The sequence below is a fragment of the Manis javanica genome, chromosome 9, assembly GCF_040802235.1.
Source record: "Manis javanica isolate MJ-LG chromosome 9, MJ_LKY, whole genome shotgun sequence".
Classification (NCBI taxonomy): Eukaryota; Metazoa; Chordata; class Mammalia; order Pholidota; family Manidae; genus Manis; species Manis javanica.
In genome coordinates, this window is record NC_133164.1 from 114417409 (window position 1) to 114431571 (window position 14163).

A 14163-nucleotide genomic window follows, 5' to 3' on the forward strand; every position below is an offset into this window, starting at 1 on the left:
TGTACCAATTTTGGTTCAGTATTATAGGATAAATAAAAAAGGTTCTATGCCTAGCTCCAAAGATAGGAAATTGTAATCTACCTGACATTGTCATATCTTTATGAAACATTTTGCTTCTATCCATAAAATCTCACACTAAGGAGCAATGAAAGAATTCCCCGTGTCTGTGTCCCAGTAAACTCAAAGTCCTTAAAAGTTATGTATCATTGTACATTCCAAAGAAATGTAGGCAACAAGTGAGTCGTTAGCATAGACATCAAGCCAGGATAAAGGCCCGCAAAACACTTAGAGGTTGCCAATCAGAAAATACTAAACATGGTATTTAAAAAATTTGGTTTGCAAGAACAAATGATTTTAAAGAGGATAAATACAATTTACTAGTTGGATTTCAACCAGAAATCTTCAGGTAATTAGTATGTGGATGAAAGACAAGTGTCAAGGTTTATGAAGTACAATCAGTGATGCCTTTATTCTACTTGAATCAACCGATTTATTTCCTGCAGAGCATTCCCTCCTTAAGGAGATCAATCCAGCTTGAGTAATGAAGTGAACTGAAAACTAGATTTTCAAATTAGCATGTTGCAAAGTGTTAAACTAAGATTAAAACAAACATGTATTTAATCACACTGATGTCACTAAATTTTAAAATGATTTTTGTGAGCACAAAGATGTGTATTTCTAAGGAAAATGATTTTTCATATTCTTTAAATTTTGGTTTGATAGCGTTCATAACATCAGTATTTAGCATACTAACACATAAATTCAAAGTGATGCGGAGATGCACGCTCAAAAATTGTTTTCGATGGGAATCCTATCAGAAAAGTTTGGAAGCCACTGGCTTTAGGAACCTTTAACCTCTGGTTTGCTTTTAGTTCCTTTTCAAGGTGAAGTCCCAACCTTGCATCTGCTCCTGCACACTCACGCTGAACACGACTACCGCGCAAACCAGCCCAGGAGGACAGCCTGTCCCCTCCTGCGCGCACCTCGGGCGGACGCGCTCGGGAGCGGCGCTCTTCTCCCCGCGGCCCGGCGTCCCCGGAGACAGCCTGCGGGTGCGCAGTCCCCAAGGGCGCGGCCCGGCCACTCCTGGCTGCCCCGAGTCATCCGCCGGAAGCCTGTTCCGAGCTCAGAGCCGACAGGAAGCGTCCAAGCGGAGCAGCCGCAGCCGCAGCCGCAGCCGCAGGAGCCTCCCAGGTACCGGGTGTAGGCGCGCGGGTCCCCGGCTGCACCGCGGACGCCTCCCGCCCGGAGGTCCGGCCGGGGCGGGGAGAAGCAGGGAGAGGCGGAGCCACGAGGCCGCCCCCGAGGAGGGCAGGAGAGGAGGGGACTAGGGGATGCGGCGGGGGGAGGGGAGGGGAGGGCGGCCGGGCCGGAAGACGCGGGGCTGGGGTGGCCCTGCTGCGCCCTCCGCCCCGGGCGCGGGGCACTGAGTCCCTGCGAGGCCGAGCTGGGCGACCCGAGCGCGGCCCTGCCCCGGATCAGAGGGCGTTCCCCGCGGGTAGCCCTGCGGCCGCTGTCGCCGCGCCGCGCCGCGCCCGCACCTGCTTTGACCCAGATGCGGGCGCGGGGCGGGGGCGGGGCGCAGCGCTGCCGGGGGCGGGGCAACGCAGGGCGTGTCCCGGAGGCGCTGCGCGTCCCCATCCGACCCCTATGCACGTCCGTTCGGCGATCCCCGCGCTGTTCCGCCTTTGCTTTTCTTCTTCCTCCCTCTTCCTCGCTTCCTTCTTCTTGCTGGTTTTGTTCCAATCGTTCTTTTCCCCCCTTTCCCTACTTCTTTCATCTGCTCTTCATCTTCATATTTTCCCGGCCGCCTGAAACACTGCTCCTTCCCCTGTCCCCGCCTCCCGCAGCCCGGCCGCTGCGTTAACGGACCCCCCACCCCAGGGCCCGCGCAGCCCTCAGCCCCGGCTGCCACGCCTCGCTCCCCTCCTGCCTTCTGCAGCCTGCGTGCCGCCCGGGGCCCTGCGGCGCGCCCCCCCGGGGCTCCGAGGACATCCCTGGTGGTTGGGTCTCAGCCCCTCGTCGTTTCCTCCTCACTGCCTGTAAATACTGGACGTCCTCCAGCACTAGGTGATTCTCTCCTCTCGGGCCTCCGCTGTCCAGAGTAATGTCATCCCATTAAGTAGAATCGCCTGGAATCAGGACGCTAGTGACTTCCATTCTCCCCCTCTAGGATTTCTACTCATCCGTAGTAACCTGCCTGTATTTACGAAAGTCCCTCTGCTGTCGTGGTTACAGGACCTGTTGGAGTGGCACGTCCCACGTACCCATGGAATGTATCACCTTCCCCATTCCAAGCGGGCGCCCATTCCAAGCTTCCTGGGGTTCATGGCCCACCCTCATCGCAGATTAGCTAGAAGCCTGTTAAAAGAAACGGAAGCATAATAAAAAAAATTTAAAGAGTTTATTTGAGCAAAAATCAATTCAAATTGGGCAGCGTCCAGGCTAGCAGATAGAAAGGAGCTCAGAGCCGCTATACAAAGTCCGAGACTTTTATAGGTAGAAGGAAGTTACATAAGGTGGTTACCGCAGTTCCTTTCCTTTAGGGAATGGAGGAGTCTATTAGGCAGGTACCGACCTGCTGCTGATCAGGCGGTTCCTGATGAACTGGTTTAAGATTCCATTTCTGGGAGAGCCGAAACTGTAATTAAGTCTTGACTTTCCAGACCATAGCTCACGTTCAAACTTCTAACTCTGGCACGAGGGGCCCATGCTGTCTCATCACACCCTGTCTGGCAAAGGAACCACATAGACCCACTCCCTGGGTTCCACACTACGCATGCGCGTCCTGCTGGCCATCCCATGTCCCGCTGCCAATCCCAGGCCCTGCGCAACCTAAAAATTCACCCACCTTTTCTCTGCCTTACAGAAACGGCCCAACCTTTTAGAACCAGTTTACTCCTCTCCTCCTGGGCATCTAAAGATAATTCCTTCTATTTTTCTGTGGGTCTCCTTAGCACATTGCACATTTTTATCCTGTTACAGAGCACACTGCTGGCTTGCAACCATGCATGTTGGTGTGTGTTTTCCCCTCCGGTGGGAGTTCACGGTCAGGAATTGTGGCATAATTGTTCATTTTCTTCCCCAAACCGTATCAGGAAAGTTCTACATAAAAACTCTGAGTAAATTCACTTCTGGATATGTGTATGGGAAGAGGGAGTGGAGCAGGGAGCTCACAGGTGGTCAAGACCCCCAGGAGGAGAATGATGCTACATACTCGGAAGCAGAATGCTTGCTTTTGTCGCAGACTCAATGGTTCTTACTACGAGGACAGTAATTAATTGTCCTGATCTTGCTTGTTTACCCTTAAAAAGAAACAAGCAGGCATTTGCAATTAGGAGTAGTGAAAATGTAAAGTTGAAAGTGATGTGATATTGCAGTTATTCATTTGTTTTATTGGCTGAAAGTCAAATCTTTCCCTGTTGTTGTGTTTTAATGACACAGTGGAATGATGGCACTGGCACACAAAGGTATTATTTTATGTTATATTGATATTAATTCCTTTTTAGATTTATTGGGCAAGATCCATTTTATTTCAAGTTCCAGCCATCTCAAAAGCTTTAACCTACAAATGAAATTGGGGCACCAGGGAGAATGGGGAAAAAGAGCCATTCTCTTGTTCTCTTGCAGCCCCTGCTTGTTCCCTTGTTGAGCTTGGACATGCCCTTGACACCCTCAGTGGGAGCAAGGATGTTATACAGGTGAAAAAAACAGGTGGTTACTGCAAAGTTACTTTATTTTAGGGACTGGCAGAGGTCTGTCAGGCGGATTACCTAATTATTGCTGATCAGGCATTCCTGATTAATTGGTTTAAGATTCCATTGCTGTGGGGACAGATAAGTGTGGGAAATATTACAGGGCTAAGCAGCAACTGGCAGGTGGAAAGGAACAGAACTGAGGAGAGGAGATAAGGGGAGAGGGGAGAAAGCACAAGCAGGCATTTGCAATTAAGAGTAGTGAAAATGTAAAGTTGAAAGTAATATGATATTGCAGTTCATTCCTTTGCCTGGTCAGACACACACACACACACACACACACACACACACACACCACACACGCACACCAGCCTAAGTTTATGCCAGTCTCACCTTGAGTCCAAAGCTCTTTATGCTCTTATGTTTTTGTTTATAGAGAATTACTTACAATTCATAGAGCATTGTTTATAAGTTAAGCTAGAGACACCAAACTGAGGGAGAACTAGCAGCAATAGGGGGATTGTGTGTAAGGATGAGGAGTAGAGGCTCTGGAATCCTGACTTCCTTGAGGTCTGTAGGGTCTGGAAGCCACTGCCCTCACTCTTGGTCTGGGTCTCTCAGGTGAGATAGTAACTATGTTGACCTTGTGTGTTGTTGTGGACATTAAAAGAGATGATACATGGAAGTTGTACATCTTACCACAAATGTAGTGACTGAAAACAACAAAAATTCATTATCTTGCGGTTCTGCAGGTCAGAAGTCCAAACAGGTTGGCAGAACTATGTGTTTTTCTGGAGGTTCTAGGGCAGAATGCATTTCCTCACCTTTTGGAGCTCGTAGAGGATGCCAGCATTCCTTGGTGTGTGACCAGGGTCGGGTGACACACCCAAGTGAGCCAGTTTTGATGGGAAAGCACTCAAGAGACCAAAGGAAAGACCCGGAGATGCCATGTGACACACGTGGGTTTATTGGGACTTAGGTACAGGGAGTCCAGGAGCAGCCAGCTGAACGAGGTTGCATCCCGCTGTCGTGGACCAGGAGGCACCTGCTTGTACAGGGTTATGGGACAAAGACTCTGTGCTGTGCTAGGAGGGGTCGTTCTTGTGCAACAAGAGCCCCAAGCAACAAAACCTTGGTCGGATTTGGACAGCTCTGGGCAATCAACATACCACATGCCCAGCACACTGCTCGAAGGAGGGGGCCATGTGGACACAGCTGGAACACAAGATTATAAGGGGCAGTGCGTGTTTGTCCCCACACCTGGCCGGGGACCCTGTAGCATTCGCGCCTTTGCCTCTCTTGTCCCATCTCCTCCTCTGACTCTGACCCTCGTGCCTTTGTCAAATAAGGGTTCCATGATGACCCCGAGCCCATCTGGATAATCCCAGAGACTCTCCTCACCTCAAGAGCCTTGATTCAGTCGTGTCAGCCAAGTCCCCACTCCCATGTGAGATAATGTAGTCACAGGTTTGGGGACTTGGTGTGGGTGGATGTCTTCGGGGATGCAGTTACTCTGCTGAGCACACCCAGTGTCCACAGACAGGAGTGGTAATGACTACGTGATGTAACGAAAGGCTTCTGTTTGCTTTTGGCCCAGACCCTCCCTGATGGATGAACTCTGCGAAGCAAATGGCACTTTTGCCATCAACTTATTAAAAATATTGGGTGAGAAGGACAACTCACGCAATGTGTTCATGTCTCCACTGAGCATTTCTTCTACCCTGGCTCTGGTCTCCATGGGGGCGAGAGGAGACACTGCCACCCAGATGTCCCAGGTATGCATGCCTGTCACAGAGGGGGAACAACAGACCACTGCTTACTGTGCTTTCACAGAACTAATTTTTTTCATTCCTCACACCAGCTGATGGAAGCCAGTGAGACTGGTGGGGGTGGGGGTGGGCACCATGGTGAAGGAGAAAGAGCAGACAAGGGTAGAAAGGTGAATTGTGGGGAACAGGCGGTCTCCCCTTAGGGTTTATGGGAGAAGTCAAGCCATTGTGTTATTTTTGCTAAATAAAAGCATCAATACATTAACAAAACTGCATCTTCGATAAGTAAGGTAAAGTATAATTCCCACAGACAGGCCAAGAATTTCAACTGTGTTACATTTCTGCTGACACTACCTTTCAAGTTGAAATGCAGCTGCTGTGTAAATGAACTTTCTGCTTAATGAATTCTTTCTGGTGTATGATTATGCATAAGTGGAAGACTCCAATGCAAAGTGGATTTAATCTTCTGGAGATAATCTGATTGACCTGCGTGGGTGCTGTGTGACCTTGGCTGCAAGCGAGGTCATGGGAAATACGTCAGGGAACTAGTTCTTAACGTTTTTATATCTTTATAAAACTTTATAAAAACTATATAGTTTTATTGGCGGTCAGTCTGGTGAACGTGTCCCATAACTGCCATCTGGGCTGGAGCTGTTGGGAGATAGGGCACACCTTACTTCCCACCCTGACTTGACATTTATATCAGTCTAGTCTGGAGAACTTCTGTGCAGTTGCTGATAAAATCCTTTGATGTTTATTTCTACCCATTCCTGCATTGCGTGGGTCTTGTTAGATTCATGCCGGCTGCCTGTTTGTCCTCTTCCGCCTCCCTCCTGAGTCCCTGCACCCTGCCTTTGAGGCACAGATAAGTCCGCTAGGGTGATGCTTTGCACCAGGGGGCGGGGGACCTCTGGCCGCTGCTGGACAGTTTTGGTCGCCTTAACCAAGAGGCGCTACTGACATCTAGTGGGCAGAGGCTGGAAATGCTGCAAAATATACTTAGGTGCACAGAGCAGCTCCCACGACAGTGTCTGGCCCCAGATATCAATAGTCTTGAGGCTGAGATAAACCGAACATCTTTTAAGACAGATATGTGATTCAGCGCAGATATTTGTTTGGAGACAGTTGTTTGGGGCAGCAACACCCCAATGTGAAAAGTCCGTGTCCTTGTCTTCTTTTCGCAAAGGCACTTTGTTTGAACAAAGTTGGAGACGTTCACCAGGGCTTCCAGTCCCTCCTCGCAGAAGTGACCAAGTCCAGCACTCAGTACTTGCTCCGATCTGCCAACAGACTCTTTGGAGAAAAGACGTGTGATTTCCTTCCAGTAAGTTTACATATTGATGGAAAAGAACTTGCAAATACAATAGAAACTACAGAAGGACAGAGATAAAGTATGACCCTCTTGCCTTAAAAAATGTGCTTGGAATTGCTCTACTTACGTAATTGTAATTTTGAATTTTGTGATTGCTTCTGAATTAGGTCCTTTTTAAAAAAATGTTTCTGATACATTCCTCTTGGTTATTAATCTCAGTATATCCGTCCTCCTGCACCCAGACCTGTTTCTCCCTCCGGGTCCCCTGACCTCAGCGACCATGTCATCTTGTATGTGTACAGAGCTTCTCCCCATCTCACTCTGGTTGCCAACAACCAGCGGCTCTCTTCCTGCAGAGCCAGCTTCTCAAGGTCTCTTAAATTTCTGAATCACCACTGCCACTGTCTGGTCCAGACTGTCACTGTACCTTCTGGACCTCCCCTAATGCAATAAGTGAGGTCGGTCCAAACAATTATGCCACATAAGGTGCAGAGTGACACTACCTGAGAGTAAAGGCACGACCACAGCAAGCCTGGCAGTGTGATTGGCTGGCGGTTCCAAGGACTCTCCCGTAAGATCCGGTACGTCCCTGTTGGCCGCTGCCCCGTGGAGGTCGGCAGATCTGGGCTTAATATCACTGGCGGTGATTCTGGACCTTTCAGCTGGCCGGGTCTTCTACGATGAGCTCTGGGGGTTCCAGGGCCCTCCTAGGTAATCCACGTTCAGCCCTGAATATCAGCCTGACCTGTGGATATGGTAATTGGGGAACAGCGGGGACACAGGGGGCACCCTGTACACTTCCTGCTGCCGTGGCTCCTCCTTTCCACGTCATCTTTCTTCTGTAGAAGCTAAACTATTTGAGAACAGGAGATGGGCAGAGGATGGGAGCCAATTACCAGCCCCATTCTGTCCGAAACCAAGTTTTTCTGAGGTGAGTCATCTTTGGGTTTGATGTACTGGGTGCAGGCCCTTCCGGATTTTATCCCCACTTACATTCCAAGGCTCATCTCCTGCTACTGTTTTCCTGCAGCTCCCCCATCCCCGCCCAGCCCGTGATCCAGGCCTGTCACGCCCCACTCCTGCAGGACCTGGAAGATTTCCTGATACTCTGGTTCCACTCCGGGGCCTCCCAATCATTCCACAAATAGAATGGACACTGTGGTTGCTTCTGGTGATAACAAACGAGTAAAACTATGTTATGGTTCCTGGTGGATCTAACAGAGAGCCCGGGTGAAATTTCAGTGTTTCACAGGGATGTTCATGGGCTGTTTTGTGCATGCCTGGCGTCATCCATGTTCACAGAGCATTTTATGGCCTTCTCTGTATATGTGCTGTTTCTCTCAGCAAACTGTGCGCCACCTCAGGTGTGCAGGCATGTCCCCACCCAGGTGTCCCCACCCGGGTGTCCAGCACCTAGCACAGGGCCAGCACAGAGCTGGTGGTCTTACAGTTTTAATAATAGTGTGAATGAGTCTTCAAGTACAGGATGAGCTGCACGAACGTTTATGCTAGAAACATGTTAAGAGAAAAAAAATGTTTTTGTACTTGTGGTAACTTCTGCCAAACAGGGCCAAACTTGGAATCTTGACTTGCAGGCGTTTAAGGAGTCCTGTATGAAGTTCTACCAGGCAGAGCTGGAGGGCCTGTCCTTTGCTAATGACCCTGAAGAGTGCAGGAAACACATAAATGACTGGGTGACCAAAAAGACGGAAGGTGAGAGACTTTCATTTTGGTAGACTTGGCCTTCGGAAGAAAAGATACCTGAGACTGGCGTTGTCCCCCGGACCCTGTAACGAGTGGCCTGTCTGTGTGTATGTTTGCTGGGTTTCAGGCCTGCAGTGGGTCTGTTATTTTTCTTCAGCTTGCTGGATCTCAAAGTGGTGATTTCTAAAAAATAGTTAAACTGAAATCTCAGACCCCCTCCCCCTGGGCTGTGCTGGAAACCCCCCACCCTCCCAAGTGCTCCCTCTCAGGGGCCTGTTTCTCTTCTCTTGGCCACGGTCTGTGGGCAGAATGCAGTCAATCGAGGCTGCAGATGAGTTAGGGCAGCATTTCAGGTCACCCGCACTGTGATGGGGACTTTCATCTGCAGCCTTCTCCTTTATAATGAGGCTGTGGCTAAGTTTGCTTTCAGAGTATAGCCTTCTCTGAATTTGCTTCAGATTCTGGAGGTGCAGCTCACATTGGAGCCTGCAGTGTACCCCATCCAGACCACATTCTGTTGCACCAGAAATGTTTCTGCCAGTTCCTGCCTGCCTAGAGTGCAGAAAAGGGGCATGCTTTTAAACACTCTAAATGCCTCACATGTAATTTAGAGACTTCCTGAAGGTGGAATCTTTATGGCACACCCACTGTGTGTCGGATGGCAGCAATGCCCATGATTATCCTGAAGGCCAAAAAATAATGACCATCGGAGGGAAGAACCTCTCACATTTTCCTACGTCATAGGTGGTCTCTCGCTCTGCAGCTGATCCCCCAGTGCTAAGTCACCCAGGGCAGCCAGAAGCTTCTCCACCCTCACTCGCCCTATACTGCTTGCTCCTCTCCTCTCGACTCACTCACACAATTCCTTCCAACAGACTGATTGTACACATTGTTTCCCAAATTAGAGCTGGAGGATCATTGTGTCCCTGCCCTCACTGAGCGACTCAATTTGGGCCTCTTTACTGCATTCCCCAGTCCTTTTGCCCCATTCCCCACTTCAGGAGACTACCTCCTACCATATACAGGTCTGCATTCCCCCATCCTTTGGAAGCCTGTCTTCATCTCCGTGAGATTTGAAGGTTGGCATAGAGCAGTGATTCTTAACTAGAGTCAACCCCTAGGTGGTATTTGCCAATGGCTGAAGGTGCTTTTGGTTGTCACACTGAGGGAAGTGCACCTGGATAAACGCCCTGCAGTGTGCAGGACCGTCCCCATGACAAAGAATTCTCTGGCCTGAAATGCCAGTAGTGATATGGTTGAGAAGTTATGGTGCCAGGTTGAGAAGCATGCAGTTAGAACCAAGACTCTTGCATTATTTTCTCAGCTCAACCACTTTTCAAAAGCCTGTGTGACCTTGGCAAAAGAGTCAGGCAAATGTCTGAACCTGAATTTCTACATCTGCAAATTGAGGGAAAAATGGTAGTTGACCTGCTTGCCTCAAGGTTGAGGTTAAAGAAAAACAGTGCACTGTGTGCACAGGACTAAATGTCATCACCCTGGTTCGTCAGGCGCCAGAAAGGCGGGATTCCAGCCTGGCTTTCCACCAAACCCTGGCTTTATGTGTTGAGAGGATTTTTGTAAAAGAATGTTTGTGCCCCCAAATAGCAATAACCTTCTCTCATATTTTTTACAGGTAAGATTTCTGAGATACTGGGTCCCAGGACAGTCAATCCACTGACTAAGCTGGTCCTCGTGAACGCCATCTATTTCAAAGGGAAATGGAATGAGCAGTTTGACAGGAAGTACACAAGGGGAATGCCCTTTAAAGTCAACCAGGTAGGGAAATATTTTTCAGATATACCGTAAAGTAATGCACTGGGAAGGAATGTGAATGAATGGAAAAATAATTTATTTCATGATTCTTTGTGTAGTACTGAATGAGTTTTATGTCCCCTACGAATCTCTTATGGGAGAGAAGAGAGAAAACACTAAAATAATTTTTATATTGGCAGTTTTGTTTATACCCTTGGTCAAATCGATCTTTTCTCTCTGGTCATATTATTTGGATTGAAAGAAAATTTCCTCTAAGCCTTGGAATTACTGTATTTATGCCTCATACCAGCACTGTCTGTATTTACTTGGACACCATTTTGCAATGTCGGTGACAACAATCTCTATTTATTGCTTTAAAACTCAATGCTGTTCAATTCTGAAAACAAGGAAAAAAGCATTAGCAGATATTCAGGCTAACTTTGTTTTTCTTTATTTTTAGATTTTTTAAAAATAAAAACAAACACATATTAAAGGTATACGAGATGATGATTAACACATATAGGGAGTTAAATGATTATGGCATTCAAACTAATGAAGACACCTTTTCCTCAGCTGGTTGCCGTAATTGTTTTTGTAAAGACAGCACCTGAAATCTCTTAGCAGATTTCCAGGATTCAGTACAGTTTTTTTTAGCTATAGTCATCATGAAGTACATTGGATCTCTAGACTTACAAGCCGAGCTTTAAAAACTCTTTTCCCCACTCAGTTTTGCATATGATAATGGTTGATGTCAATAGCTATTAGCTTGGATTTTGACTTCCGTCAACTTGATAACAGCATATTGCAAAAAGATTTAAAGGTCTACAATATATTTTAAAAGCAAGTTTTAAAAACGGTGGACCATACACCTCTTGTCAAGGTTCCTCTTCCGAAAAGCCAAAGCCGAAAAGCCAATTATATAATTGAGCATCTTTTCAGTATATAAAATAAATGTATATTAAAAATAAAAGTATACCTCCTTCTGGCTTATACATCTTTTCTAACCAGATTCTTCAGCCCCAAAGCATGAATATTAGTTAATTCTCCCCTTAAGTTGGAGAAATAATTTTTAATTATAAGGTCCTTGGGAGTGCTTCTCTATGCATCTTCTTTAAAGAGAAAACACAATTCTTTTCCAAAACTAATATAAAAATCTTTACATTTCTCTATATTCATCAATTTATTCACCCCCACCTGATAATACTTGATCTGCTGGGACAATAGTGTGTCATGATCCATACTACCATGTAATAATGAAGATTTCACATCTATCAGCATACTGTGCAGACGTAGTAATTCTCTGATAGCTCCCTAAGGGTTGTGTGAATTAGACATATCTCATTTTTAGTAAACTGTGTTAGTTTTTTAGTAATGTGATTTTAATTTCTTATTTTCATAACAGGAGAAAAAGACAGTGCAGATGATGTTTAAGCAAGCTAAGTTCAGGATGGGGTACATAGATGAGGTGCACGCCCAGGTGCTGGAGCTGCCGTACGCGGGGGAGGAGCTGAGCATGGTCCTTCTGCTGCCCGATGCCACTGCTGGTCTCGCTGAGGTAAGCTGCTGGCGGTGAGCCTGAGGGGCTGTGGCTGCAGCCCGAGCTCATTTCTTTAAGCCCACCCACCAGTTAGCATTTGAAGAATTTCCAGTGCAGGGTTGTTTTAACAAGTACCAGATGAACAGTACTGCATGGCTTTTGGTGAACGTGTGAGTGCAGTTCTGTTGAGCTTATATATAGGCGTGGAGTTACTGGTGAGGACAAATTTGATGAAGCCAGGAGGAGAGTTCCAAAAATGCAAGGATTATTCTTTATTCTGAAGGAAGGGGCTAGTTGATGGCACAGTAATTATTGGACAAAAGTGTTAGACAAGGATAGGGCTTGATCTGGGTAGTGTTTTGCAAACATAAATGTGCACATGAATCTGCTGGGGATCTTGTTAAAATGCAGATTTTGACTTGGGTGTGGGAGGGTGGCCTGAGATTCTGCATTTCTAACAAGATTCCAGGTGAGGCAGATGCTGCTGGTCGTGGACCACACTTTGAGTAGCAAGAGTCTCAAGTACAGGTGAACTTTTCTTGGTGAGGAAGAGAGGCACGTTTTCCCATGACAGAAAGAATGGAGCTCAGGATGGGAGAAAGTAAATGTGTACGGTGGGAGGCGCAGGATTAAAGTGTGCTTGGTATCTGGCTCTCTGGGGGTGGGGGAAACCATCATTTATTACATTTGTTCATTCCTGTGGATAAATAAATAAATAAAATGAGTGATGGGTCTGGGAGGTTTTGAAGCTAACTCCAGGACAGACAGAGAGCAAACGATGCCAGCAGCCGCAGTCCTGTCGAGCCCCTCATTTCTGCTCTTCCCTCCCCAGAAAGCGCATCTCCCTTCCCTGTCCCGATGGCACCTGTTTCCCTCTTTGACCCTCGGGTTCTGGCCCTGCTCTCTCTTGTCAGTCTCTTCAGCTCACAGCAATGGGCATTGCATGAATACAGTCAATTAGTTAGGAAAACTTTCTGAACTAAAAACATTTGAAATGAATTTGGTACAGATAAGAAAAAAAAACCTCTCCTTGCCTCAAGTATTTTCTAGTTCTTTTCTTATATCCATAAAACAGGTAAAATGATGAGAATGTGAGGGAAAGTCATGGCATATTTACAAAAGGAAAAATCTCTGTGGGTTGTCATGGACCAGAACTCATTCTAGCTGCATGTCCTGGGTGATGCGTGGGGAGGTGTGCGTCAGTCAGGCTGTTGTCTAGATTTTAAGATTTGACTCTTCATTATTTTAGGTGGAAAAAGCACTTACGTATGAGAAGTTCAGAGCCTGGACAAATCCAGAAAAGATGACTAAGGTTAAAGTTCAAGTTTTCCTTCCCCGTTTAAAGCTGGAGGAGACTTACGACTTGGAGTCTTTTCTTCGAAGTTTGGGTATGACTGATGCTTTCGAGGAAGCCAAGGCAGACTTTTCCGGAATGTCAGCTACGAAGAGTGTGCCTGTGTCCAAGGTCATGCACAAGTGCTTCGTCGAGGTCAACGAGGAAGGCACGGAGGCGGCCGCGGCCACGGCCGTGGTCAGGAATGCCCGGTGTGTCAGAACTGAACCCCGATTCTGTGCAGACCACCCCTTCCTTCTCTTCATCAGGCACCACAAGACCAACTGCATTTTGTTCTGTGGCAGGTTCTGTTCCCCGTAGAGACGCCGCTGCAGTATATGCAGTCTTTCCTCTTCTTCCCACTTTGCCTTAAATCAGTTCCCAGTGGCCACAGTGCTGTGGCGGTTTGGGTGCCAGAATAAAGTGTGTGCGCTGGGAAGTCTGTGGATGTCTGTACCGAATATCCCACGCCACTGAGAATAACGAGGCGGTTCAGGCCTGGGCGGCTGTTCTTCCTGGAGTGTCCGGGAGCTCCTTTCTCACTGACTCTGCCCTGGCCTCCTTACCACAGGATGGCCCGCTCGCCCCAGTGTCTTCCCATCATTTGTGGGCATCTTTAGGAGTGTGACAAGGATGCTCAGAGGAGCCCTCTTTGTGCTTTTCTATCCTGAAACAGTCTCAAAGCTCTGCCCCCCACCACTGCCAGGCTCACCAGCACATGCTGGATGCTGGTGCCCGGGCCCCACTGCACACAAAGCTGAAGGCCAACCTTACAGGGAAAACACTGCAGCCTGCCAGTGTCTCATCAACAGCAAGATAAAGCGTCTCCTCCCACCAGCATCACACAGACAGCCCTGCACGTCCCACAGGTCACACCGTCCCTTCTGACAAAACTTCAGACCTTGGCATAAACCACAGATACGAGTTCAGGGGCCCAGCAGTGAGCTGCAGGACAGAGCCAGGCGGCCAGTCTCTGAGATGACTCTCTTTGGAAGAAGTGTCCCCTCTAGTTAGTGCTATATGCCCAGATGTGGCTCAAGCATGTCTTAGGAATAGATCTC

The 14163-nt window shown here is 47.7% G+C and overlaps 1 protein-coding gene across 1 annotated transcript; it reads left to right on the forward strand.

Moving 5' to 3' along the window:
- The first annotated feature begins 972 nt into the window (after window positions 1-972).
- SERPINB8 (serpin family B member 8) lies at window positions 973-13541 on the forward strand. Its single transcript, XM_073213191.1, has 7 exons — window positions 973-1194; window positions 5293-5470; window positions 6651-6788; window positions 8372-8489; window positions 10114-10256; window positions 11635-11787; window positions 13019-13541. Exons 2-7 carry the CDS (start codon window positions 5303-5305, stop codon window positions 13421-13423), a joined length of 1125 nt encoding a protein of 374 aa, XP_073069292.1. The 5' UTR covers window positions 973-1194; window positions 5293-5302; the 3' UTR covers window positions 13424-13541.
- The last annotated feature ends 622 nt before the right edge of the window (window positions 13542-14163 follow it).

What these genes read in the sequence shown, in the direction of transcription:
- SERPINB8 (XM_073213191.1), top strand. Translation starts at nt 5,303, where the DNA reads ATGGATGAACTCTGCGAAGCAAATGGCACTTTTGCCATCAACTTATTA. An exon ending in CTGCCACCCAGATGTCCCAG is followed by an intron (nt 5,471 to 6,650) that starts GTATGCATGCCT and finishes CTTTTCGCAAAG; the next exon opens with GCACTTTGTTTGAACAAAGT. An exon ending in GGTGACCAAAAAGACGGAAG is followed by an intron (nt 8,490 to 10,113) that starts GTGAGAGACTTT and finishes TATTTTTTACAG; the next exon opens with GTAAGATTTCTGAGATACTG.